The sequence below is a fragment of the Ambystoma mexicanum genome, chromosome 1p, assembly GCF_040938575.1.
Source record: "Ambystoma mexicanum isolate Mex_15411 chromosome 1p, UKY_AmexF1_1, whole genome shotgun sequence".
Taxonomy (NCBI): Eukaryota; Metazoa; Chordata; class Amphibia; order Caudata; family Ambystomatidae; genus Ambystoma; species Ambystoma mexicanum.
The window spans coordinates 350,830,540-350,854,657 of NC_090921.1; the positions used below are offsets into that span (position 1 = coordinate 350,830,540).

Sequence of the window (24,118 nt, forward strand, 5' to 3'; positions counted from 1 at the left end):
TATTCGATACCCTGGCAACGACCTTCTTCTGTACCTGGATTCCGCTGCTCAACGGATTGCACCTCGCAAACAGATAACGCCGACTCGGAACGTTTCTGGACTGCTTTGCCTCTCGTCTTCAACTACAGTCTACGCCCCCGTTTGTTGCCGACCCTATTTTGTCTGGCTTTCCTTCTGGTGGCGCAGTGGCAAACTCTCAGCCGTCCACGTCTGCCGCGCACAGACTAGTGACTTTTTTGTTCGCTTTCACGGTACCCTTAGGCGTCCTCGTACCGGCGGGGTAGGTGGACTACTGGAACTAGAGACATTTGGCCTCTCAGCTGTTTTAGGCATCCTTGTGCCATCGGGACAGTCTGTTTTGGATTGCTTCATCGGGCACTACATGCCGGACTTTCTCTGCTCCCCTCCAATTCCGGACTCGTACACGGTAAGCCTTGATTATGCAATCATTCCATAGGACCCATCCCAGTTTTCTTTGTGTGAGTAATCCCTACTGTGTTTTGCAGGTACACCGGTCACATTCCTGAAGGGGATTGAGAATGAAGAACTCCACTTCTAGATTCTTACGTATACCCTCAGAGGTTGGCTCATTTACAACTTGTGTGGATCAACACCTGCTCATTGCTGTTTTTGGGTCCACTGATTGTATACTTTTGTTTTCCCTCACAGCATACAGTGTTCGTGTTGTGTCCATTCTTCCAAGTAATAGATCCCTCAGTACATCACACATACTGTCTTGAGGGGAACATTATTGGGAAGAACTTATTGTCTACATGAGGAGTTCAACTGTCCTGGAAGTCCATTCCCCTAAGGGCAAGGTGAGTTCTGACACAGAGCTGTCATGTTCAACCTTTGAAAGACTAAACCTATCAGAAAAACGGATCATGTTTTGTATCCATAGCTGCTGGAAGAGAGGGGGAGCCTATCTCTAAATCAGCAATTTCTAAATGTGCAACTGTATCCAACTCTGCTATTCTCTTGCTAAGAGAATGTTGCCATTCAAGCCTAGTTTTCACTCAACTCAAGGCACAGGGGCAACTCTATCCTTCATAGCAATTATACCCTTAGATGCCATTTGCAAGACTGCCACTTGGAATTCAGTACACACTTTCACCAAACATTACTGTCTTGATACACATTCCAAAAGTGATACAGGTGGGAGAAGCGGTTTTGACACATCTTTTCGCAGCGCTACCGTCAAACAACCCGCCTCCTTCTACAAGTACTGCTTGCTAATCTATGCAAAGCATGTGATTCTAAGCAGATCCACAAACCTCAGAAGGGATACATTATTCACCATAATCTTATTTCTGATGCTTGTATCTGCCTAGATTCACATGCGCCCACTCTTCCTCCCCTCTTGAGATGAAGGTGCTTGGGAGAAACAAAGATCTTTTACACCTCTTGGTCTTGACCTACACTCCAAGCTTACAACTTACATTCCCTCTTGTCAGAAATAAAGCTTTTTATTTCTACAAGCACTTCTAAACTGGAATTGCAAGCTTCATTTTCTAACTTGTCAGCAGATGAAGCTGCTTCTTGCTCTTTCTTCTTCACTCTCACTATCTTTTGATTCACTGTATCCCTCTTCCTCATTTCACCCGTCACGTAACCCACCTCAGCCCTGGTTGTCTTCCCATCTTCGCGCAATGCGCCACGTCCTTTGGCGCATAGAAATATATTGGTTAAAACTGAAGACACTGTTAGGCAGAAACCTGTGCAGTTCCCTTGGGGAACACTGCAAAAGATTTAAGACTACAGGTATAGCAGTAAACCCACTTGGTAGCAGTCTGCACCACCCAGATTTACCTGGTAGCTGTGGCTGAGCAGTCAGACCTCCCTCAAGAAGAGTTAGGCAGTATGTAAAGTATACACAATAGGTACTCAAATACAATAGCACAAGCAAACACTGACCAGAGCTTGGTTTCAAAAGTATATAGTTATTGATTTATTAAACACACATAAGTTGAAATCACTCTAGCAAAATATAGTAAAAACACTTCAAACACAGTTATAATGAAAGCAGTTCCAACCCTTACTCCTATCTAGACAACTCTAAGTTAACACCACATAATTAAAACAGAGGTGAGCGCTTAACGTTAGATGACACTCTAGTAGGTTCAAGAAAGGGATAAAAAGAAACAGAAATGGGTTAAACACACCACTCTAAGGTCCAGAACACTTGCAATAGGCTCAAAGAAGCACAAAGTCACAGGTGAGCGAAAGTCACTAGGCAGGGCCCACTCAGAGTAGCCGGAGCGAAAATGTGCCCAAGATCACACTGTTATTAAGGATTCAAAGTCTTGCAAAGAGTTAGAAAGAGTTTAGAGTGGCTTAGAAAGTTTAGCCAGGGTGTCCCAGGCACTCCCAGGGTCGAAAGCCGGGGGCTAAATCTACCCCGTACAGTCGGTGGCAAGGGAAGCCAGGCGGAACACGGTACCTTAAGCGGAAAGGATCCTCCAGCGGTGGCAGTTGTTCCAGGCAGTGGCAGCAAGGCTCGAAGTCGGTCAGGGGAGAAGAAGTTCTCGCTGAAGAGCAGAAGAAGAAGGTCGTTGCACTGCCCGGGAAGAAACCAGCCGCGGAGTCCTCCGGTTAAAGGGTTGTACCGACTTTCGCGGTTAGGGGTAAAAGTGTGGTATTCCGGTTGCCGGGGTGCTTGGCACGGGCAAGGCGGCCACGAGATACCTCGAGAAGCGAAAAGAAGGTGAAAACTGGTTGTCCCCACCAGTCAAGGGAAGGAGCCACTCCGTTAAGAGTTCTCCTCGGTCGTCGGGAAAAGTGGTGAGACGGTTCAGCAGGGCTCCACCGGGTGGTGTCGTCGAAGCAGGTCGGCTCAGCTCTTCCCTCGTCGGATTCTTGGTCCTGTGGCGACTTCTGAAGTTCCAGTCCCCAAAAGCCCTGCTTTTATGCAGCAAACCCCCATTCACCCAGCCTAGCTGTCACTCAAACACGCTAAGTGGTGAGCCGGCCGGCTCACCACTTGGGCCAATCAGGACGGAGTGCGACTTGAGTTACCAAGGTAACTCAGTCCAGGGTGCCTAAATCCCCCTCCACCCCTCCTAAGTACCCCAGACAGAGTGGCACCACTTTGGAGGGCTTCTGTGGAGAAGCCCGCCAAAAGTGGGACAAAGGGCTCCACTTTGGGTCAGAGTTACAGAGGCGAACGCCAACGCCATTTTAGAATCAAGTTTTGGCAAAAAGTCCCAACCGGAGTTATAATAATTAATATATAAACCGGCGGTATGTTTAAGGCTACCGTAAATAAATAATTAAATGTGTTAGCCTAAAACAATGGGAAATCCCATAGGGAAATATTCGCGGTCGAATATAAAAAGTAGTTTCCACTGCCACCAGCCAAAACTCGATCAGGGGGGACGGAGACGTGCCCCCTCGACTAACAGACCCTGGGGCAATCGAATTACCCCAGCCAGTACGTCCACAATATGATGGTTTGTACTGGTTCTGTTCAGGATTCAAGACTAGCAAAGTCTTTGGTGACTTTACATGCCCTGGGAGACAGTAGTCAGTCCCAGGGTATGGAGTCTATGTTGGGGAGTCCCTAGGACACCCCTGGGTCACGGGACAGAGGGTGCTGTGTAACCTATATCACAAATATACATGAGGCCCTATGGAGTAAAAGACCCCATAGCCCATTCAACACAAGGTTTAACCAAGAAAACACACTTCAACATGTCCAAGAGTGAGGGTAAAAGAGTCTCACTCTTGGCAGGAGAAAAAAAGAAACCCCAGAAATCCAGCAAAGCTGCTGGGGGACTCACTAGGTAGGGAAATTCAGCCTAAACAGAGAATTCTCCCTAACAGACACCAGGAAATTACACTTCTACATTATATGATTGTCTTCTTTCACCTAACAATCTTACTTAACTCACCTTCTTCACACATTTTATCACCCTGGATGTCTCTTTCAAATTCTTTCTCGACTGCTTTCATCTCCTATTCCAGATCCTTCAAAGAATTCTACTCTGACTGCCACAGATTGGAAGATATAGGTATAGCGGACATGGCACTACTGTGGATTAAATAATTTGTAGCGGACAGAACAGAAACCGTATCGATAAAACCCTTAAAATCTATTCCATGAGTTAACAACTGTGGAGTACCACATGGATCATCACTATCACCACTATACTTCAACATCTACCAGACTCCAGTAATCAGAATCTTCAAAAAATTTAAAATTACATGCTACGACTATGCAGACGACACTCAAATCGTCTACAAAATCGAAGACACTCAAGCCGATCACTCAACCCTAATTGAGTGTCTAAAAGAAATATTTAACTGAATGAATGCCAACAACCTTAAAATCAACCCAGGAAAGACAGAAATCATGATTTTATCCAAAAACCAAGAGAAGAACACCTACATTCCATGGCCGACAGAAATGAGAACAGCGCCCACACCATCTAAGGTCATAAAAAACCCGGGAGTCCTGATGGACAACACCCTAACCTTGGAACCACAAATAAACACAATAATCAAGAAATGCTTCTTCCTCCTTCACACAACAAGAAGAATCCAACCTTTCCTCTCCTTCACCCACAAAACACTCACAATCGTCGCCCTCATCGTGCCAAGAATCGACTACGCAAACAGCCTCTACCTTGGGATGCCAGAATACCTCCTGAAGAAACAACGCATACAAAATGCAGCAGACAGACTCCTCAAACAATCCAGAAGAGGCAACATCACTCCAGCGCTAAAAATACTACATTAACTCCCAGTCAAACATTGCATCACCTTCAAAACAATGTGCATAACACACAGGGCAATCAGCGGACAGGGAGCTGAATTCCTACAAAAGAAATTAACAATCTACAAGCCAACGAGACTCCTCAGATCAAGCGATGAAATCCGCCTGGAACCAAAACCAATGGAGTGTCATTTATGAATACGTCAAGAATAAACTAGGAGGCTGCTCCTTCTCCCACCTGGCCACAAAACAACATCCCAAAAGAAATAAAGACCACCTACAATTCCGAAAACTACTAAAAACAAATTGAAACAATTAAACAACAAAATAGGAAACCCAGAGAATAGGTTGACAGAAATTAGGATGACACTGACAGCACCCAGAAGCGACTAAGGCAAAGTCCTACAATAATAAGAGAGACAATGCTAGGTTTAATAGGAACCAAGCGACTACCCCATGAGGACAGAATTAGCAACCCTGCCCAACTCCATCCTACAAGCCACCCGCCTTATGAACGCTACTAAGTGCCATACTTAGATGAAATTATGAATGTTAGCAATTGCCACTTTTGTAAGGGGCTATGGATGTTGGCATGTACAGAGCCCGGACGGAGTTGTTTCAAAAAAGGTAGCAGGTGCTCCTCTCCAGAAAGAACATGGCATGATAACCTGTTCTGAGATGAGAGTTTGCAGCACACACTTTTTGCTCACTGTACCTTTCACAGATGGGAAATAACCATTTGCATATCAGTCTTTGTCCCGCCCACATGGGCAGTCCAGCACCGAAAATTCTATGGCAATTCCACTCTGAACAAGAGTACCAAAAGCAACCCCATACACGTGTTTCAGCCTTGTTGGGCCTCATCAGTGAGGTAAAGCTTTGTCTCTCTGAGCACAGTGAGCAGGGAGTCCACGTCTGGTTGCCCCCAGGTAACTCAGGGTGACCAACCCCAAGTTCCGTGCAAATATTTCAAAAAAGGTAGTTGTGAATGATGGCAGATGCTGTGCCTAGACCTAGCTGCGAGTGTTGGCATGTACCTCGCTTGGATGAGGGGGTTTATCAGCAATAGCCCGCATAAGCAGCTGGGTAAGATTGGGAAAGCTATCGAGGCCAGATTTAGATGGAATCGCGAATACCAGCTTGCCGCACACAGACAGGTTACAAAGGTGGCAAGGGGCCGAATTTGGGCACAGTTGTGAATATTGGCGAGTGTCATTTATGGAAGGGATAGTGAATATCGGCTGGTGCCGAAGCTAGATAGACATGCAGTGATGTTCGAGCTCCACACCTAGAAGGAACATGGAAATGCAGCACATCGCTTCTAGATAGCGATGCCAAAAACCAATCCAATAACAATTTCACCCCTCCTCCTACATCTCTCAAACTCTAACCAAACACAACCACAACTCTACACAACAATAAACCGCACAAACTTCACTACACCGCAACAACAACACAAACCTCACATAGACTTGCACAACAGCACATGACGTCTACCGACCGGAAAAGCACCCCAAGCCCAGCTAACGGTGTTAACCAGGTTGAGGCCGACAACAGCACATCACTGCTCTCTTGCACTTTTCCCGCTTACTCCCACTAACTCAACCCCCTCCCTTCCCTTTTCAGAGCCGCCAGAGTGCCAAGGGACCATTCCGGTGGTGATAGTGCGTGGTACAAATGTCCTTTAACATTAACATGAACAGATCTTGCGCTTTACTTCACTGCTAAAGTTACTTGCTTTCGATCAGCTATTGAGTCTTCACGTACTCAGGATAGCTCGCTGTCTTCTGTTCGTCTTGGAATCTCCCAAGGCAACCTTTTCTGGGTTCTCTCCTATTACTAATGAAGATAATCTTTGTCTTGCTCGTTCTCACCCTACTTCTTCACCTTTGGATCCTATACACTGCACTTGTATCTAAAATCCATCCCTCACGTCTTTCTTATTTTACAATTTTATTTAATTCTTGTCTATTTTTGTCTACCTTTCCTTCTTCATTCAAGCATGCTACTATTATTCCTATCTTTAAAAAACTCACTGCTGATGTTTCTTCTGCTTCTAATTTTCGTCCTATTTCACTTGTTGCATATCTTTCTACAAATTCTCGAGCGTGTCGTCTATACTGAAGTTTCAACTTTCGTCTCAAAATTCTATTCTCCCTCGTTTTCAAACTGGGTTTCGCCCAGGATATTCTACTGAGACGGCTCTTCTTTCTGTCCTGGACTCTTTACAATCTGCACGTCATGCCAAACTGTCTTCTCTTCTTATACTTCTTGATCTTTCTGCCTCGTTTGACACTGTTGATCACACACTTTTGTTGTCTGGTCTTTCTTCTTTTGGTTTTTCTGGTTCTACTCTAGCTTGGTTTGAAATATATCTATCCCAGAGAACTTTCTCAGTCTCTTGGTCGGATTCTACTCTGAAACATATTCACTTACTTGTGGTGTTACTCATGGCTCAGTCTTTGGCCCTTGCATTTTCTCTCTATACTTCTTCGTTAGCTGGGGTTATTTCTTCTTTCGGGTTCTTGCATCACTTCTATGCTTTTGACACACAGCTCTTTCTTTCATTCCGGCATTTCACTGATGATATTCATCACAAACTTCGGGCTGGCTATCCAATCATAGATGTCAGATCGATTTCTAATTCTTAGTGCTGCAATAACTGAGGTTATTTTCTTCCTTTCTAGTTCTGCTTGTTTGGTTTCTTTACCTTCTGTTATCACATTCCCATTTCCTCAGTAGTTTGTAATCGAGGTCTTTTTCTTGATTCAATCTTTCTTTTAGCTATCCTATTTCACTATCTGCTCCCTCCTGTCGATTTCACCTGTATAACATCGTGAAAGCCTGTTTGTTTATGACTTTCAAAGCCACAAACCTATTGGTGTCTGCTTTAATTTTCTCACAACTCTTTTTATTGTTCTTCTGCACCCGCTGAAATGTATTTCATGCCTCTATTTGTGTCCTTTGCCAATTCGCTCCCTGTGATTCTATTTCCTCTTCTTTGGCTCAACTTGGATGGCTTTCTTTCATCGCCGTTTAAAGTTGAATTTTTGATGTCTGCTTTTTAAAGCTCTTTATGGTCTCGCTCCTCCTTACCTTTCTTCAATTGTTTTTTTATCTTACCTCTTGTTCTTGCAGTCTGGTTCTCATGACCGTCTTGTAGTTCCTTCTCCTCCTTGTGCCCAATCTGGTTTTCGGTCTTTTTTTCTTCTTGTACCTTTAAATTGGAATGCTCTCCCTCGCTCCCTCTCCATTCTATTACTATCTATTCATCCTTTTGGGTCTCTCTACAATCCCATCTTCTCTTATCTTGTTAATGAGGACTCTTTACAATTGCTGAAATACTTTTTAAAATATTGATTTCATTGTTTGTACAGTTTTTGTTTATATGTACAGCGCTTTGGCATAAGGCGCTATATACAATAAAATAAAAAAATACAAATAATCTGAGTGACATCGACGCATGAGGGATCGTGGGTACAGGGTATGTCACACTAGAGATGGTATTACAGACACGTCCTGTCAACTTCCCTTTTCAAACTTGCAATACTCTGCAGCTTCCACTAGATGTCGACCAATGCAAATCATTTGAATCTAAATAGATACAAGCATCAGAAATACGATTACGGTGAGTGATATACTGTTGTGTAATCGTATTCATGAGTATGACAATTCATGAAAGATCCCATGCTGAAGAAGGTACAAGTTAATTACCTCTAACACTTGTTCTCCAGCAAGGGTATCTTTCATGGATTCACATCTGACCCTCCTGCCTACCCCTCTATGGCTCTTTGTTCCTGCTGCCACATTGTGTGCTTTCAAATCTGAAGATTGCCACCAGGGGTGGAGCTAAGGAGGACTGTAGGACCCTAAGTGACAGCAATTGGCTATATACGTGACTCACAGTTTTTTTTTTTTAGCTTTAAAGCTAAACTGCTTTAATATTACTGAGGATTCACAGCCTGACTGGGAATATTCATGAGCATATGAATCCATGAAAGATGCCCATGCTAGAGAACAGAAGTTACAGGTAAGTAACTTGTTCCTTTTAAATGGGATCACAGTCCAACCGCTGTTTTCTTTCGGCCAGAGATGCTCACGATTACCAGCACAAGCAACCTACTCTACGGGGACAGGTACTCTTACGTCCCGTCCCCTTTCCTCCTTACTGTATGGGCGTCCCTTCTAAGGGACGGGAGACGGAACCTTTTTCACTAGAAAAAACTTTCTTCCCCTTTAAATTTAGAGGCGCACCGATGCGGCCCAGGGAGCATGTGCTGCCCTGGCTCCGCCCTCCGGTGCCACACATCATTCCCCTTTTCTGCATCAACGTGAACGGGCCAAATTCACCAGCGCTCCTGGGTTTGGCTTTGGCCATGTAATTCCAAGCGCAGATACTTCTTATCATTGACTTCTTTTTTGTCTTTTTATCATTCAGGTACTCCGTTCTCAGACATCGCGCTCCTCCTCGGCGCATGTTGACTTCTACAGGGTTCAGCATGTGTCCATCCTGCAACGGGCTCTTTGCAACTTCAGACCCCCACGTCCTCTGGCTACGTTGCCTTGGCCCAGACCACGGTTGGCAATCTTGTTCAGTGTGTCACTCGCTGTCCTCGAAAGCGCTGAAGAACAGACTAGCCAGGTGGAGGGAGCTGTTCCAGAACTCGCCTCCATAGAATCTCAAGACCTTCGTGAAGCATCAAACCAGGCCCAAGGTAGGGCCGCTATTCTCCATCGCACGCCGCAAGGGAGACTCCTTTCCAGGGACTCTCCCGCGTGGGAGGGACCGGTCAGGTGCTTCTACCAAGGCTCACACCGAGGCTGCTAAAGCTACCTGCATCCGGGCCGAGGAATCCTCTGATCCTCCTGGTGACAGTGTTGAGGGACCAGAAGGTTCTTTTACCGGGTCTTCACCCGAGCACCCCCTGCCACCGCTTCAATCGGTGAGGAGGTTTTCTTCGAGAGGTTCCTCGGCCTCATGAAGTCGCCGTCTATGGGCATTATCCTCAGAGACGCCATCAGGGAAGTCATGCCCGCTATGCTAGCGGCACCAAAGACTCCTCCATCGGGCCCCCAGCCCCGGTGCAGCTGCCTCCTCCGGCTCCAGAGCAGACTCCACAACCTCCGGCTGCGGACCCTGTACCCCAGCCTCTGGCACCATATACTACTACTACTACTACTCCTCCTCCACAAGATCCTCAGGATACGGACAAGGAGGAGGATCCGGACACACCATCCTCAGCAGGGCCTTCTGCAAATGTTTTGCTGGGCTGGCGGAGTACCTGGTCTTACCCCAACCCGAGGTAGAGCAGCCGGCAGAGGGGGTTCTGGCTGAATCCTCACACAACGCCCCTCTGCCAAATCGGGGATTTCTATGCAGACCGATGTGGTCTCCCTTGCCAAGAAGGGCTGGCTCAAACCCCACTCGGCCCAGCCGGTCAATCGACGCCTGGACCCCAAGTACAGGCAGGTGGAGGAGGATACACTCTTGATTTCCGTCCATCCTCAGCCACACTCCTAGGTGATCGCTGCAGTATCACTATACTCCAAGCCCAAGTCATCCTCAGCCTCTTCCTCGGCGGTGCTGCTAGGCAAGGAGGAGATGATCAGGGAGGCGTATGGCAAGAAACTCTATTCCAATGCCTCTTTACATTTACGTCAGGCCAACGCCGATGCCATGGTAGCAATCGCCAACCAAAGATTATGGCAGGAAATTGCAGAATTCCTCTTGGGGCTCCCCACCCAGAGCCAATCATGCTTTAAGGCGGGGCTAGCTGAGGCCAAGCTGGTCACGCTTGACCTCATGGAATCCACAGTGGCCCATAATGACACCTCTGGCCCTGCCATCTGTATTGCCATGAACATGAGAAGGACAGCCTGGCTCCGGGCAACAAAATTCAACCCAGATGTTCAGGAACGCATACTAGATCTTCGTTTGAGGGGGTCCACGTGTCTCCGGTGCAGGGCAGGTTTGCTCTCCATGCATATTTCTGGTGCCAGAATTTCGTGGACCCCTGGATCCTCTTCGTAGTATCCATGGGGTATCGCCTTCCTATCCCAGCTTCTCCGCCCTCCTCCCCTCTTCTCCCACAGGTTGGGACAGCAACTCTTTTGGCAGAGATTTGGTTGCTCGTAGAGAGCCAGGCAGTTGAGGAAGTCCCAGTCTCCCAGCGAGGCTTTTGATTTTACGCCAGGATTTTCACCATTCAGAAGAACCAGGCGGGCCGGAGAGTTGTGCTGGACCTTTCTACCCTCACCCTCTACTTACCCCTGCAAAAATTTCAAGATGGTTATGCCAGCTTTTACAGTGGAGACATTGGACAGGGGAAACTAAATGTACTCCCTGGATCTGAAGGACGTGCACCTACACGTCCCGTTTTGACAGCCCAATCGTTCTTTCCTACGGTTCAGAATCATGGGCTACCATTTTCAATACAAGGTCCTTCCTTTTGGCCTCAACTCGGCCCCCGGGGTCTTTACCAGACTCATGAATGCGGTAGTGGCCCTCCTGAGAGCGCAGTGCCTCCAGATCTACCCCTACCTCGACAACTGCCTCGTCAGGGCTACATCTCTGGAGGCGGTTCACCACTCTTCCCATGCCCTTATGAACACACAGCACGATCTGGGCTTCTTGCTCGATCTCAAGAAGTCACAGCGGCAGCCGACGCAGACGCTGAGATTCTTGGGCCTCATCTGGGACACATGCTCTGAGAAAGTATTTCCGTCGGAGGACAAAATCTCTGCCATCAAGCGGGCCACCGTCCACTTGCTCAGCAGAGAAGTGACATCGGTATGGTGGTACCAACATCTCCTGGGTCTTCTGGCAGCAGTCTTATTAGCCGTTCCGCCCACGAGACTAAGAATGAGGAGGATTCAGATGCACTTTGCGGCCTCATGGAACCAGGTGCGGGGCTCTCAATCCGAGATGATCAACGTTCCCCCATCTCTCCACCCAAACCTGACTGGGTGGTCCAGAGACTGCAACCTGCGGACGGGCAAGCCCTTCCAGACGCTTTCTCCACAGGCCACCATCGCCCCCCTGGACAATCTCTCGATCCACTGCACTTGGACTTTACAGGGGCAGGAATACCACATTAATTGGCTAGAGCTGAACGCCATCTGGCTGGCACTCAGGGCATTCCTACCACTTCTCAGGGGCAAGGTTGTCCTCGTCCAGACGGACAACTTGACCCCCATATACTACGTCAACAAGTAGGGAGGCACCAGATCCCCTCCTATATGCAGACTGGCGATCACCATGTGGGCCCTGGAAAATGACATTTACCGCACGGCAGTACACCTCCTGTGGAAATCCAACCTGGAAGCGGACAGGCTCAGCAGACTGGGAGTGGACAATTAAGAGTGGCATCTGAACACCCTCTTTATTCAGGAGATTTTCAATGGATGGGGTCACCCCCAGGTGGAGCTCTTTGCCACCTGGCGCAACAAGAAGGTCCCCCAGTTCACATCCTGGCAAGGTCAGGGCCCCGGCTCTCTGGGTGACGCATTTCACCTCCAGAGGACCGGCATGAAAGCCTATGCCTTTCCGCCCACTCCCCTAATTCACAGGGTAATTTGCAAAATCAAGGAGTCTCGCTAACTCCTAATCATTCTAATAGCTCCATGGTGGTCGGCCAGGCCATGATTTTCAGAGCTGCTCTGTCTCTCGCAGGTGCCCCTGATTGCATCCCGACAGGCCCAGCACATCATCTGGCTCAGCAGGGGGGCAGAGTCATCCACCCTGCACCAGGGAAACTAACCCTCACAGCATGGTACCTGAGCAGGTAGTGCTGCGCCACCTTAACCTCTCACAGGCCAATCTGGAGATCATTCAGGGCGCCAGTAGCAAAGTTACCAGGGCCCAGTACAAAACAAAATGGACTAGATTCTGCCACTGGGCAGACTCCAAGGGAATCGACCCCCCTGGCATGCACCTTGGACGACATGCTCTACTTTTTTTCGGCGCACCTCGCTCATTCAGGCATGCGGGTGGACACCTGCCGCACATACCTCTCAGCCATTGGGGCTTATAGGAACTCGGAGGAGGGAGTTTTCTCCTCCTCCAACCCCATTGACCAGAAACATCTGACAGAACTCGCAAGGCTCTACCCGCCCTTCAAGAGACCACACCCGGTGTGGGACCTTAACATAGTCTTGGGTGCCCTGGTGCACAAACCGTTCGAGCCAATGGCGTCCGTGGACATCAGGCTAGTTACCACCAAGAGGGCCTTACTAGTCGGCTTTACCTCGGCTCGTAGAGTCAGCAACATCCAGGGGCTGGTCGCCTCTGAGCCATATATCACCTTTCACAAGGACAAGGTAGTCCTGTGGACACACCCGGCCTTTCTGCCCGAGGTTCTGTCTGCTTTCCACTTGAGCGAGGAAATGGTCCTTCCTATGTTTTTCCCCGATCCCAAGGGCGAAACACAGAGTGCTGCACTGCCTGGATGTCAGGTGTGCCCTGAAATTCTACTTGAACAGGACCAAGGGCTTCCGTAAATCGGTCGCCCTATTTGTCACTTTCAGGGGCTCAAAACCAGGCTATCGGGCCTCTAAGGCTTCCATATGCCGCTTGATGGTCTCTGCCATCAAAGAAGCGTATGAGGGCCAGCGCAAGCCGCTCCTGGCCAACATGCATGCCCACACAGTCAGGGCCAAGGCAACGGTCATCCCATTCCAGCGCCATGTCCCTTGGCAAGTCATAAGCAGGGCGGCCACTTGGGCCTCTCCCTCGGCTTTCTGCAAGCATTACTGTTTGGATGCCGGCTCTAGATCTGATGCAGCTTTCGGACAGGCGGTTCTCAGGAACCTATTTGCTTAAGAAGGATCTCCTCTCCACTCCGGGACTACAATTAGTTGTAATTGTCCATACAGTATGGAGGAAAGGGGACAGGACGTAAGAGTAATTATAAGTTACTCACCGTAGTGACTAACATACTCTTAGTCCATAGTCCCCTTTACTCCATATGTCCCACCAACCTCACCCCTAATAATACTGGTGTCATTGGGCAATGTTAAATCTATTCTCAACGTGTCAATGGGGAATGAGGTGTAGCGCTGGAGGACGGAGTCAGGGCAGCGCATGCTCCCTGGGGCGCACCCCCACGCGCCTATAAATTTAATGGGGAAGTTATTTTTTTTTCTGGTGAAAGGGGCGCCCATACAGTATGGCGGAAAGGGGACTATGGACTAAGAGTATGTTAGTCACTACGGTGAGTAACTTATAATTTTATCTAAGTGGTTTAACACCCAAGTACAGGGAGCAAACACTCAGTCCTCATTCCCCAGACAATTTCTCAGGGGGCTTGGCAGAAGAAGGGGGCAACCGGCAACATGTTCAGCAACAACCTCAAAACAATGACTCACAGTTTCAAGGCCCCTCCCATTTCACCTAGGTAGGTGGTCGCACAACACAATTTGCCCATTTATGGGAGGGGATTTAATACTGTAGAACACAGGTATTGCTTGGTGTACCAAGAACAGCCACGCGATCATCCACCATGACAAAATAAAACCTTTATAACACTAGTTGATTCCGTCGGAAGAAATTGAGATGCTACTTCAGAAGGGAGCCATAGAACTCATCCCTCCATCGGAGGTAAACAAGGGTATTTATTCTGTGTGCTTCCTTGTTCCAAAAAGGACGAAACAAAATATCCTGTGCAAACACTTAAGTCAAACCTCATAAATTACACTACAGGATGTCATCCCATTGCTCAAAGAGAGAGACTTTGACAACACTAGGCATGAAAGATACATACTTTCACATATCAATGCTACCAGAGCATCGAAAATATCAAATGGTCAAAGTGGGTTGGAAACATTCATTAAAATTACTCCCTTTCGGGATCAAGTCAGCCCCACATGTTTTTACAAAGGTATTGGCAGTGGTAGCAGCACAGCTACACACACAGTATCCCAGTGTACTCTTATCTAGACTGGCTGATAACAGTAGAACACCAGAAATATGTCAGAAAACAATAAATCTGCATCAACTGGGGTTTTCAATCAATGACAAAAAGTCAAGCCTATCCCCAGCCAACAAAAACACTTCCTAGGGCCTGTAATCCATACCAAAGGCATTTTAGTCTTTTGCGCCATCAAGAGGGTTTGCAATCTTGAATAGCAGATCCCTTGTTCTATAGCCATTTGGCAGATAACTGTCAGAAAGGTAATATACCTTCTAGGCATGATGGCATCATGCATCTTCATCGTGCCAAGTGCAATGCTGCATATGCATGCACTTCAGGAGTGGTTAGCAAAACCATGGGACCAAACAAAAGGACAACTGGCAAAATCCAGTGGAAGTTCACAAGAGATGGTGTTGGCACTACAGTGGTGGACAAAAGCGAATATGTTTCAGGGAAAATCTTTTGTTAATCCTTCAACACACCTCAAAATCACAACAGAGACACATCTTCCAGGGTGGGGATCCCATTGTCTCCAACACACAGCACAGGAAATGTGGTCTCGCTCACTCTTCAAAAAGCACATCAATGTCTTGGAGTTGCCAGCAGTATACAACGTATTACAAGCAGTCCAACTCCACGTACTGGGTAGAAAATGAGCAGATTTTAACAGACGGCACACCACCATGTTCTATATAAAAAACAAGGCAGGGCTCCTTCCCAAAATCTATCCAAACTGGCATAAGACATATGGGGATGGAAACTCCACAGAGGTCCAGGGGAACACAACTGCTTAGCAGACACACTAAGCAGAAACGCAAGTCAGCCTGCAGAGAACGAGTGGGAGTTACACTCGGACATTGTCAATATTTTTACACGCTGGGGGGATCCAGGCATAGATATGTTTGCCACAAGGGAAAACGCAAAATGCCATGGTACGCCTCGAGGTTCCCACAGTAGGAATCCAAGGGGAATGCACTGTGGATCGGCGGGTGAGGGATATTTGCATACACTTTACCTCCGGCCCCACTCTTAAACAGAGTAATCTAAAAGCTGCACCAAGAACACTTAACAATTGTAATAGTTCCAATGTGGGCATGTCAGACTTTATATTCCCACTTCCTCAAAATGTCCATTTGTCCACCAATGAAGCTAACATGCACAGAACCAAGGGCAACCCTACTTCCACAAACCTCAAATAGTTAATTTAGCAGCTTGGCTCCTGAGGTTCTAGATTTTGGACACCTTAATTAGCCTGATAAATGCATGCAAATATTAAAAGAAGCCTGTAAACCAAACACACAACATTGCTACTTTAACAAATGGAAAAGGTTTGTGGTATGGTGTAGAAGGTTAAACTTCAACCCTATTGAATGCACATCATCACAAATGGTGCCCTACCTATTATACCTGTTGGACTAAGGTTTGTTCTTGAAATGTCCATCTAGCTGCACTTTCCTCTTGTACAACAACACAAAGCAAGGTTACATGGTGGAGAGTTACAGTCCTTAAAGCTTTCATGGAAGGTGTAAAAAGACTTTATCCTGCCTCCAGGTTGGCACTTAAAAGTTGTCTTAAGCAAGCTCATGGGATCACCCTTTGAGCAAATGCAAAAAGCAAGCCTGAGGAGTCTCAAGACTACTTTCCTTGTAGCAATTACGTCTATTTGGAGGATAAGTGAGCTTCAAGTGTTAACTATTTCAGAACATTTTGTCACAATACATAAAAACAAGATGGTCTTAAGAATACATCCACGCTTCTCACTAAATTGCATTTTCTTATTTTCATTATGGTTTATTTCAAACCTTTTGCAAGCAGAACATTTCTAACTTCCATGTTAACCAGTCCATTGAATTGCCTGCTCTCTTTCAAAATCTGCTAAGATCTGGTGAGGGCGCCCTCCACATACTAGATGGTGAGTATAGCAGTCATGTACTGCCTCAACAAAACCAGGCAGGTAAACGGACCAGTTATGTGTGTCTCTGCCAGACGGAAGAGAAGGAAACTATGTCACAAAGGCGGCAATTGCAAAATGTACTGTAAAATTCATACAGCAGTGTTGTACATAAGCAAACAAAGATCTGCCATTCACACCAAGGGCAAACTCCACACATTCCACAGTGGCCATGTTGGCGTTTATTGCAAAATTACCACTCGAGACTATCTGCAAAGCAGCAACTTGTAGTTCAGATCACACTTTCACACAACATTACTGTGTAGACACACAAGGCAGAAATGACTCACAAGTGGCACAGGCAGTATTAAAACATGTATTTGCCTCTTTTCCTTCTGTCAACCCACCGCCTTCACCTGGTGGTACTTGCTAATCTATGCAAAGCATGCAATTCTAAGCAGATCCACAAGTCTCTGAAGACCAACCTTAGATACCGGCATTTGTCTTTCTGATGCTTGTATCTGCTTAGCTTCACATGCTCCCACCAATCATATACTTGTTGGGAGTACAAGACAATAAATCTTTCTCAACACATTTTTTTCACTATACACCTCATTCAACCTCAGGTCAGAAAAATAACAATCTGAAGACCTCGACCCGTGAGCGATCATGTGTACAGCACACATCCTGATAGGGATAGTATTACAGACCTGCCCCCTCGACATCTTTTTTTAAAATTGAAAACAAATCATGTACTACGCTGAACCAATCACTAGATTTCAGACTATGCAAAGCATGTGAATCTAAGCAGATACAAGCATCAGAAAGACTATTACAGGTATGTAATGTTTGTCATATTTCCTGTGCAATGTACATCGGAGTTGGTGTCCCTGCTCTATATTTTCCTCTCCACCTTTTGTGTTCTCCTCCCACTCTGTAGCTGAAAAATTGACCCAGTTGGGGGGCGGCGGGTGGGGTGTATTCTAAAAGGTTTGTGGGGCTGGAAACATGGTTCATCATTGTGGTCCTGACACTAACCTTTTTACTCTTCAGGTTTCCTTCCAAAAAAACTGTTCTGAATGTTATCTTTGACATCGATCATTCTTCTTTCTCTCCAGTGCATGAGAGATTCCACAGGTTAGACTCCAGGAGGGTAAACCTGTTGTATGTTGTCATAGCTCACTTTTATTTTATTGTTTAAAGCATGGTCCTAGCTCGAGAGCAGCAGAGCGCTGTACAGAGTGTGGGTAGCCGTCATTTGGGCTGGGATCTTTTAACAGCGGAGTACTGTGATGTCTGTGCGTCCATTGGAATTAGTCCTTGGTCAGGGGTTGTTTTGATGGACAAAATCCAAAATGCAAAATCTGAGAATTGTGGGCGCATTCCGAGCCAACACCAGGATCGAGTTCCAGAGGATGGGTGCATGACAAGAGAAGGATTGTGTTTGCAGGTCCTCTTTACGGACGAGTTGCGATTCAAGCCGGTTGGTCGATTTGCTGTGCGAGGAGCATGTGCCACCAGGTATGTGGAGCTAAGCCACAGGTATGCTGGTGTGCTACTCGTTACTGCTTTCTAAATGATATATGCAGTACCCTGGCTTGGAGTGGAAACTAATGTAGTTCGGGTATGATGGGGGTCATTCGATCAAATTTCTGTGCTCCGGTAATAGGACATGCTGCATTGTGGTGGACTGCATTCAGGGGAGCCAAGTGAGCAGCTGGGAGACCTGTCAAGAGATAATTTCCCCCATATCTATATGCGAGACCAAAGGGACCTGTACTACGGTCCGGAAGTCGTGCAGCAGAATGAAGGGTTTGATTTTTCGAAGTGTAGAGATTCTGGGTCAGGCTATTTGGGTCTTCTTGGGTATGTGTTTCTGGAAGGACAGATTGCTGTCAATGGTGAAGCCTAAGGATTTTGCAGAGTCTGAGAGTTGTGGATCAAATCCTTCTGGACGCATATCATTGAGCCATTGTTGGACAAGTTGTTTTTTTAGTGGGCAGACCGATGAGGATGAATTCAGTCTTGGATGGGTTTAGTTTGAGGCAGGCAGTCGGCATCCATACTGGATGATGTCTAGGTAATCGCGCAGACGAATGATGTCCCATATGCTGTTTACTCTCATGTACAACTGAGTATCATCTGTGTATTGGTGGATGGCTATATTGGGATCTTTGAGGAGAGTGCCCAGAAGCTTCATGTAAAGGTTCAAAAGGATTGGTGCGAGGATGGAGCTTCGGGGGACTCTGCAGGAGGCTTGGCGTCGGTGAGAGCACGAGTCCCTCTGGACAGCCTGGTGTCTGCCTGATGGGTAGGAGGTAAACCAATTCAGAACAGTGCCAGAGAATCCCATCCTGTCAGCAAGTAGGGAGAGAAGGATGCGTTGGTCGACAGTGTCAAATTCAGCCGAGAGGTCTAGGACTCCAAGAACTAAGTAGACCAAATGTATTTCCATATAACTGTTCATGTGGCCCTGGAGTGCAGAAATCGCAAGGTTTTATAGGGTTTTACACAATGAACCTCATACGGAAAATCTGTAAGGTATATTTAGTTGGTTCTATTAACCATGAACTTCCTAACCGAGCATCCTCCAACCTTGGAAGGCATGGCTTTACAGCAACAGAAGGCCTGTAAAAGTCAGCTTGTCCTGCCCGCATGATAAAGGGCACCGCCTTCATCAGATCTTTCCATTACGTGTGATAAAACTTCATCCGTCTACTATCACCCACGTGACACTGCCCCAGCTCTCAGGGGGTAAAGCATGTCTTCATAGGCAACGTAAAGTCTTGATGACATCTCATCATGCCACCCCCAGAAACATGGCTACAGTTGCTAAATCATCCTCCTGAACATGGCTGTTGGCTTGCACTCCCCATTGATTTTATGTCTAGGTCCTCTCAAAAATAAAATATTGTCCACTTCGACAAAATTGATGACTAGCTGTTTTGGTTTTGCACTCATTAAGAGGCGGAAGGCGGTGACAAAGAACATCTGTGTGTGTGTAGTTCAGTACATGAAGCCCTTTTAAGCGTATCCATGCGGGTGCCTTCCAGCCTCATAGCTCATTCTAGGAGGGTCAGACTGTAGAGAAGGGTGTGTGCATGGAATAATTTTCATGCAGTGAACTGGACTACTTTACATAAATTTGCATTCAATATTGTCGGAACTCTAGTGGCAGGAGAATGCTTACTTTGGGCACTGTTCTTCGACGTTTCCTTCTGTTGATTCGGGTGCCCCTGATCTTTTCTTCCGTCCATTTTCCCAGTGTTGATTTGGGAGTCTTTAAGAAGCTGAGTAACCTCTAGGAGTGTAGCACCTGGAGCAGGTTACTTTCTTTCATGGTTCTGGTGAATACAGTATTATTCTCAGTTACCATAATATCCCTCGCCCCCCAAATCCCTGCCCGTAACTGCCAACACACTGCTCTTCACCATCCTGCAGCTGTCTCGCTCACCCAAGTGCCCTTTTTGTATACCAAGGGGCGGCACATTTTAAAACATTTTTGGGAGGACTTCCATCTTTTCTGCTCTTTGTTTCATCGTGAAAATCCCCTGCAGGGTTGCAGCATCACTCTGAAAGCAAAGGCCTGACGCCATGTCAGAACCTGGTGAGTTGCTTTGACAGCGTGAGCATTTTGTGGACTGTGAGAGAACAGTTTGGGGCTTGTTGGAGACACTTACTGAGAACGTTTGCGATCACTTAAACATTTCTGCTCCACCTCGATCCATATTTAACGCTGAACACGGCTTAGAAGTCTGTGCAAAATGTGTGACTGTTTTGCGTGTAGCCACATGGTCGAAGAAATGGTTTTTTTATGGGGGGGTTCCCCCACCCCCCTTTTTTTTTTTTTTTTTTTTTTTTTTTAGCAGCCGAAACGAAAAAAATATATAAATAAATAAAAAATTCGACCTTTTTTTTCGACCAATTGGTATTCGACCAAATGGTCATTCGATCTTTTATTTTCGACGAAATGACTGGACACCCATAATTTTACAGTTTGACAAGTTCAATTAACATGTAATCAACCTAGCCTCCATACACTGGTGAAAACATTGCTATCGAGAGTGGTGCCGTAGACACGAACCTTTATTGTGCCGGCAGATGCCAGTTATCTGTTATTCCAGAGGTTGATGCTCAAACTAATACATGTGTTCCTCTTCCAAGATGTAGTTGCCGAACCCTACCACTAAGTGGCAGACTACCCAAAACCGGTTAATCTAGAATTATCAAGATGAAAAATAATGTTAGTTTTTTATTGTGTTCTTCTCTCTGCTCTCCTACCTTCTTTCCATTTTCCTGCGGTCCGTCTTTACCCCTGTTTATGCCGAATCTTCTACTTTTTCTATATTTCTAATCTGACATTGCTTTTTCCTCTGTGCTCCTGCTGTTCTCCCTATCATTTGCACTTTTCCTTGTGGTGAATTTTACCACCATTCTTCAGATCTGTTCTGATGCTGTTTGTCAATGAGTTTCATGTTATTGCTTATTGTTTTGTTTTTTTCTCGTTGTCTGCCTGTTTTGCCCCGCTTTATCTCTATATCCTTGGCCTTTTTTCACTCCTCTTCATTTTCATCTATGAACACGGTAATCGCCACCCCTTTCTTCTTTCCAGGAGTTTTGAGGACAAGCGGTTACTTTGGCGGCTGCCGGACATTTCAGAAGGAAACGGACATGGAGGTAAAAGCCATTCCAAGATGGGAATGATACCGCAGGAGGGAGAGTTGCTGGCCGGAAGGATGGGGGAGTGAGGGTGCTGCCCGTGGTGGGTAGAGTAAGGGTGTGTGCTGCTTCAGGTGGGTGGAGGGACACTGCTTGCGGTAGGAGAGTGGGGGGCCGGGGAGGCTGGCTGAGCTGGGGGGTGCTGGGTCAGGTGGGGTTGTTGCCTGGGTTGCGGCGGAGTGGCTTGGAGATGAGGGGAGAGGTGTTCATGATTAATGTGGTAGAGATGAGAAAGGGGTGGCACGTTTTGCTTGAAGCAAGACTCAGCTGAAACTCTCCAAAAATCAGCAGTGTTTATTCCCTGTCCTGATCGATCTGGGTTTGTGGGTCTTAATCCAGTAACACCACCTTCCACAAGGTGCTAGAAATGGAAGGATGGGCGAGTGGAAGAAAGGTGATGATGTAAGGAACTTGGGATGGTAACACGCTGCTAAACTAAATAGATCTTTATCAAGTTAAGCCTAATCAGTAATCGTACATAATCATGTGTGTGTGGTCCCGAAGACCACAGGGCAGCAACTGAGGCTCTGAACAAGGCTAAGGGCAGCATTCATTGTGGGAAGGGGGAGATGGAGGGTGAGGGAGGTGATGGCGAATGTGGATTGTTATAGCCCGATGTTCCTGGAACAAGGCAATCCTCACAAACCAGTGCAACACTGTCCTGACATCCTCTACCTGGAGTCACTGAACCTTGGGGCTAGAAATGATGCTGTTCTAGAACCACCACTACCTTTAGTCATCCAGGACTGAGAGCGTCACTTACACAATGCGCTTCAGCTTGATGCCTCCTGTCTCCCTCCCTCCCTTTTTACCCCCTCTTGCACAACTGTCACTCCCACCTAGCTCCTGATCAGCTGTCGGTCTGATAGGCACTCATCCGTCAATGGAGTTCCGGCAGATAGACATGATTTACTCACCTAGCTGGCCATGGTTTTTCATTCTATACAGCGTCCTATCCTCAAGACTTAGGATTGCACAGATAGATTTGGGGAGTGCCTGCCAAATGCCCAGGCCCTTTGAGGGTCGTTTTAGTTGAGCAGTGGGTGAGGTATTGCAGAGTTCAGGGGTCTTCTGCGGTAGATGGCGGTGCCACTGGTCGGTGGTTCTACTGATGCAAAGGTGGTGGCATCGCTGGTGGATGATAGCCTTACTATCAGCCTGCTCATGAACTTAACCTGATCTACTGATCTGATGTCTATTTTCTGTTTTGTTGCAGGTTCCGGTCATCTGTCTGCCAGCTGGGAGCCACTCTCTGGGCCCAGCAAGCCAGGATTGGTGGCCGTCCAGTTCACAAGCGAGGGCAGCACACTCTCCGGGGTTGACATGGAGCTTGTGGGCAGTGGGTACAGGATGTCTCTGGTGAAGAAGAGGTTTGCCACAGGTGATTGCTGAACTCATTTAGAGGAGGGTACCGGAAGCAGGTTTGGCAGAAATGGGTTATGGGGTAGTCCAGTTATGTGTTCAGTACAGTTATATGTTCAGTAGCGTGTTTTAGTAACCAAGAAAGCTTGGACGGAGAAAGCATGTTCCATTGTACAGTCCTACTGTTGGTACAGCTGCTGCAGCCTTCCCTACTAATGATACAGACTTTTAGCAGTGAACTTCAATGCTGCCCTTAAAAACCCTTCAAAATCACCTTTACTGGGACCCAAGCACAGTTCCCGAACCCTGACGCACTATTCTGATACTGCTTTATTAGCTGACCTCGATGTTCTGATGCACTGCAGCTAGTCCAGCACTGGAATCTCCTCATACCTATGCTAACACACCACAATACTCTTACATCCTGCCACCTGCACCCTTTCCTCCATACTTTTGTGACATCCCACAGAATAGGGTTCTGGGTAGTACGTAAACATAAACTTTATAGTAAGCTCCAGCCCAGGCCTTGGCACCTTCTCTGCATCCCTCCCAACCATCAGTCTCTTTCTCTGCATCAGACCGGATGAAGTGTCACACAGCAGCTGCGCCTTGTTGCCGTGAAAAAGCATTTTCTCCCTCGTCATATGCCCAACAGTTCTTAATCATTTCTTTTTAAAGTCGCTCAATACCGGAGACCAGTCTCTAAGCACAGGACAATGATTCGAACCCGTGTTGCTCTGCGTGCTCTTGCTATCCCAGGTGTCATTGCAGCTTTTCTGCCCCGTACCTGCACAGCCTTTCCCTAAACTGTTTGTGCCTCACACATGTAGCACTCTTGCAAAGCATGCGGCTCCCTTACGGTTAAGCCCCTTTTCAACAGGCGAGTGTGCTGCTGCGAGGCCTTTACTAAGCCTCCTCCACAGCACATAGTTATTCATTGTGACAAGAGGAAAAAACCGAGAAAAGTCAAAGGTAGGTGAACCTTTTTTACTCCAGGACATCTCGCGCGAGGATACCATTTGGGACCTTTCCCAACACAAAACATCGAGAAGAACCAGGGGAACTCCTTCCAGCGCAGCTGCTTCACTGGCTCCCTGCATCCAGTCCCAAAGAGCATGGGCACAGGAGGGGGTGTCTGCTGCTATCATTTATGTGAGCCATCTATACCTCTTCACTGGGATATATGCACATTGGAGTTTCTGTCTGGGAGAGAACTTCTCTTAAAACCCTGCTCTGACTCGGCCCCATGCCTGAAATTCGGGAGTGCCCAGCCATTTATAGTGCAAAATACACATGAAAGGAACACATGCATCTGGTGTCTGCTGTGGAGGGGTCACAGTGAAAGCCATCATCATAGCCCGGGTCATACTAACACTAGGTTAATGCAGGATTGCAATGGTCTTCGTCCAACGGCTTTAGAGCACAGGTTTTCACGTGTGAGTAGACAGAATCTGGGAATGGCACAAAAGGCACACCATGATGTCTGCTCTGATGGGGACTATGTATACCATGCACAGTGGA

At 46.9% G+C, this 24,118-nt stretch overlaps 1 protein-coding gene across 4 annotated transcripts in view; it reads left to right on the forward strand.

Moving 5' to 3' along the window:
- Window positions 1-24,118, forward strand: part of FCHO1 (FCH and mu domain containing endocytic adaptor 1) — a 1,111,213-nt gene that overhangs the window by 1,065,959 nt on the left and 21,136 nt on the right. For all 4 annotated transcript variants that reach the window (XM_069648666.1, XM_069648689.1, XM_069648674.1 and 1 more), the window contains exons 27-28: window positions 21,129-21,193; window positions 22,452-22,616. In XM_069648666.1, coding sequence (XP_069504767.1) covers window positions 21,129-21,193; window positions 22,452-22,616 — 230 coding nt within the window. The remainder of the gene's footprint in view (window positions 1-21,128; window positions 21,194-22,451; window positions 22,617-24,118) is intronic.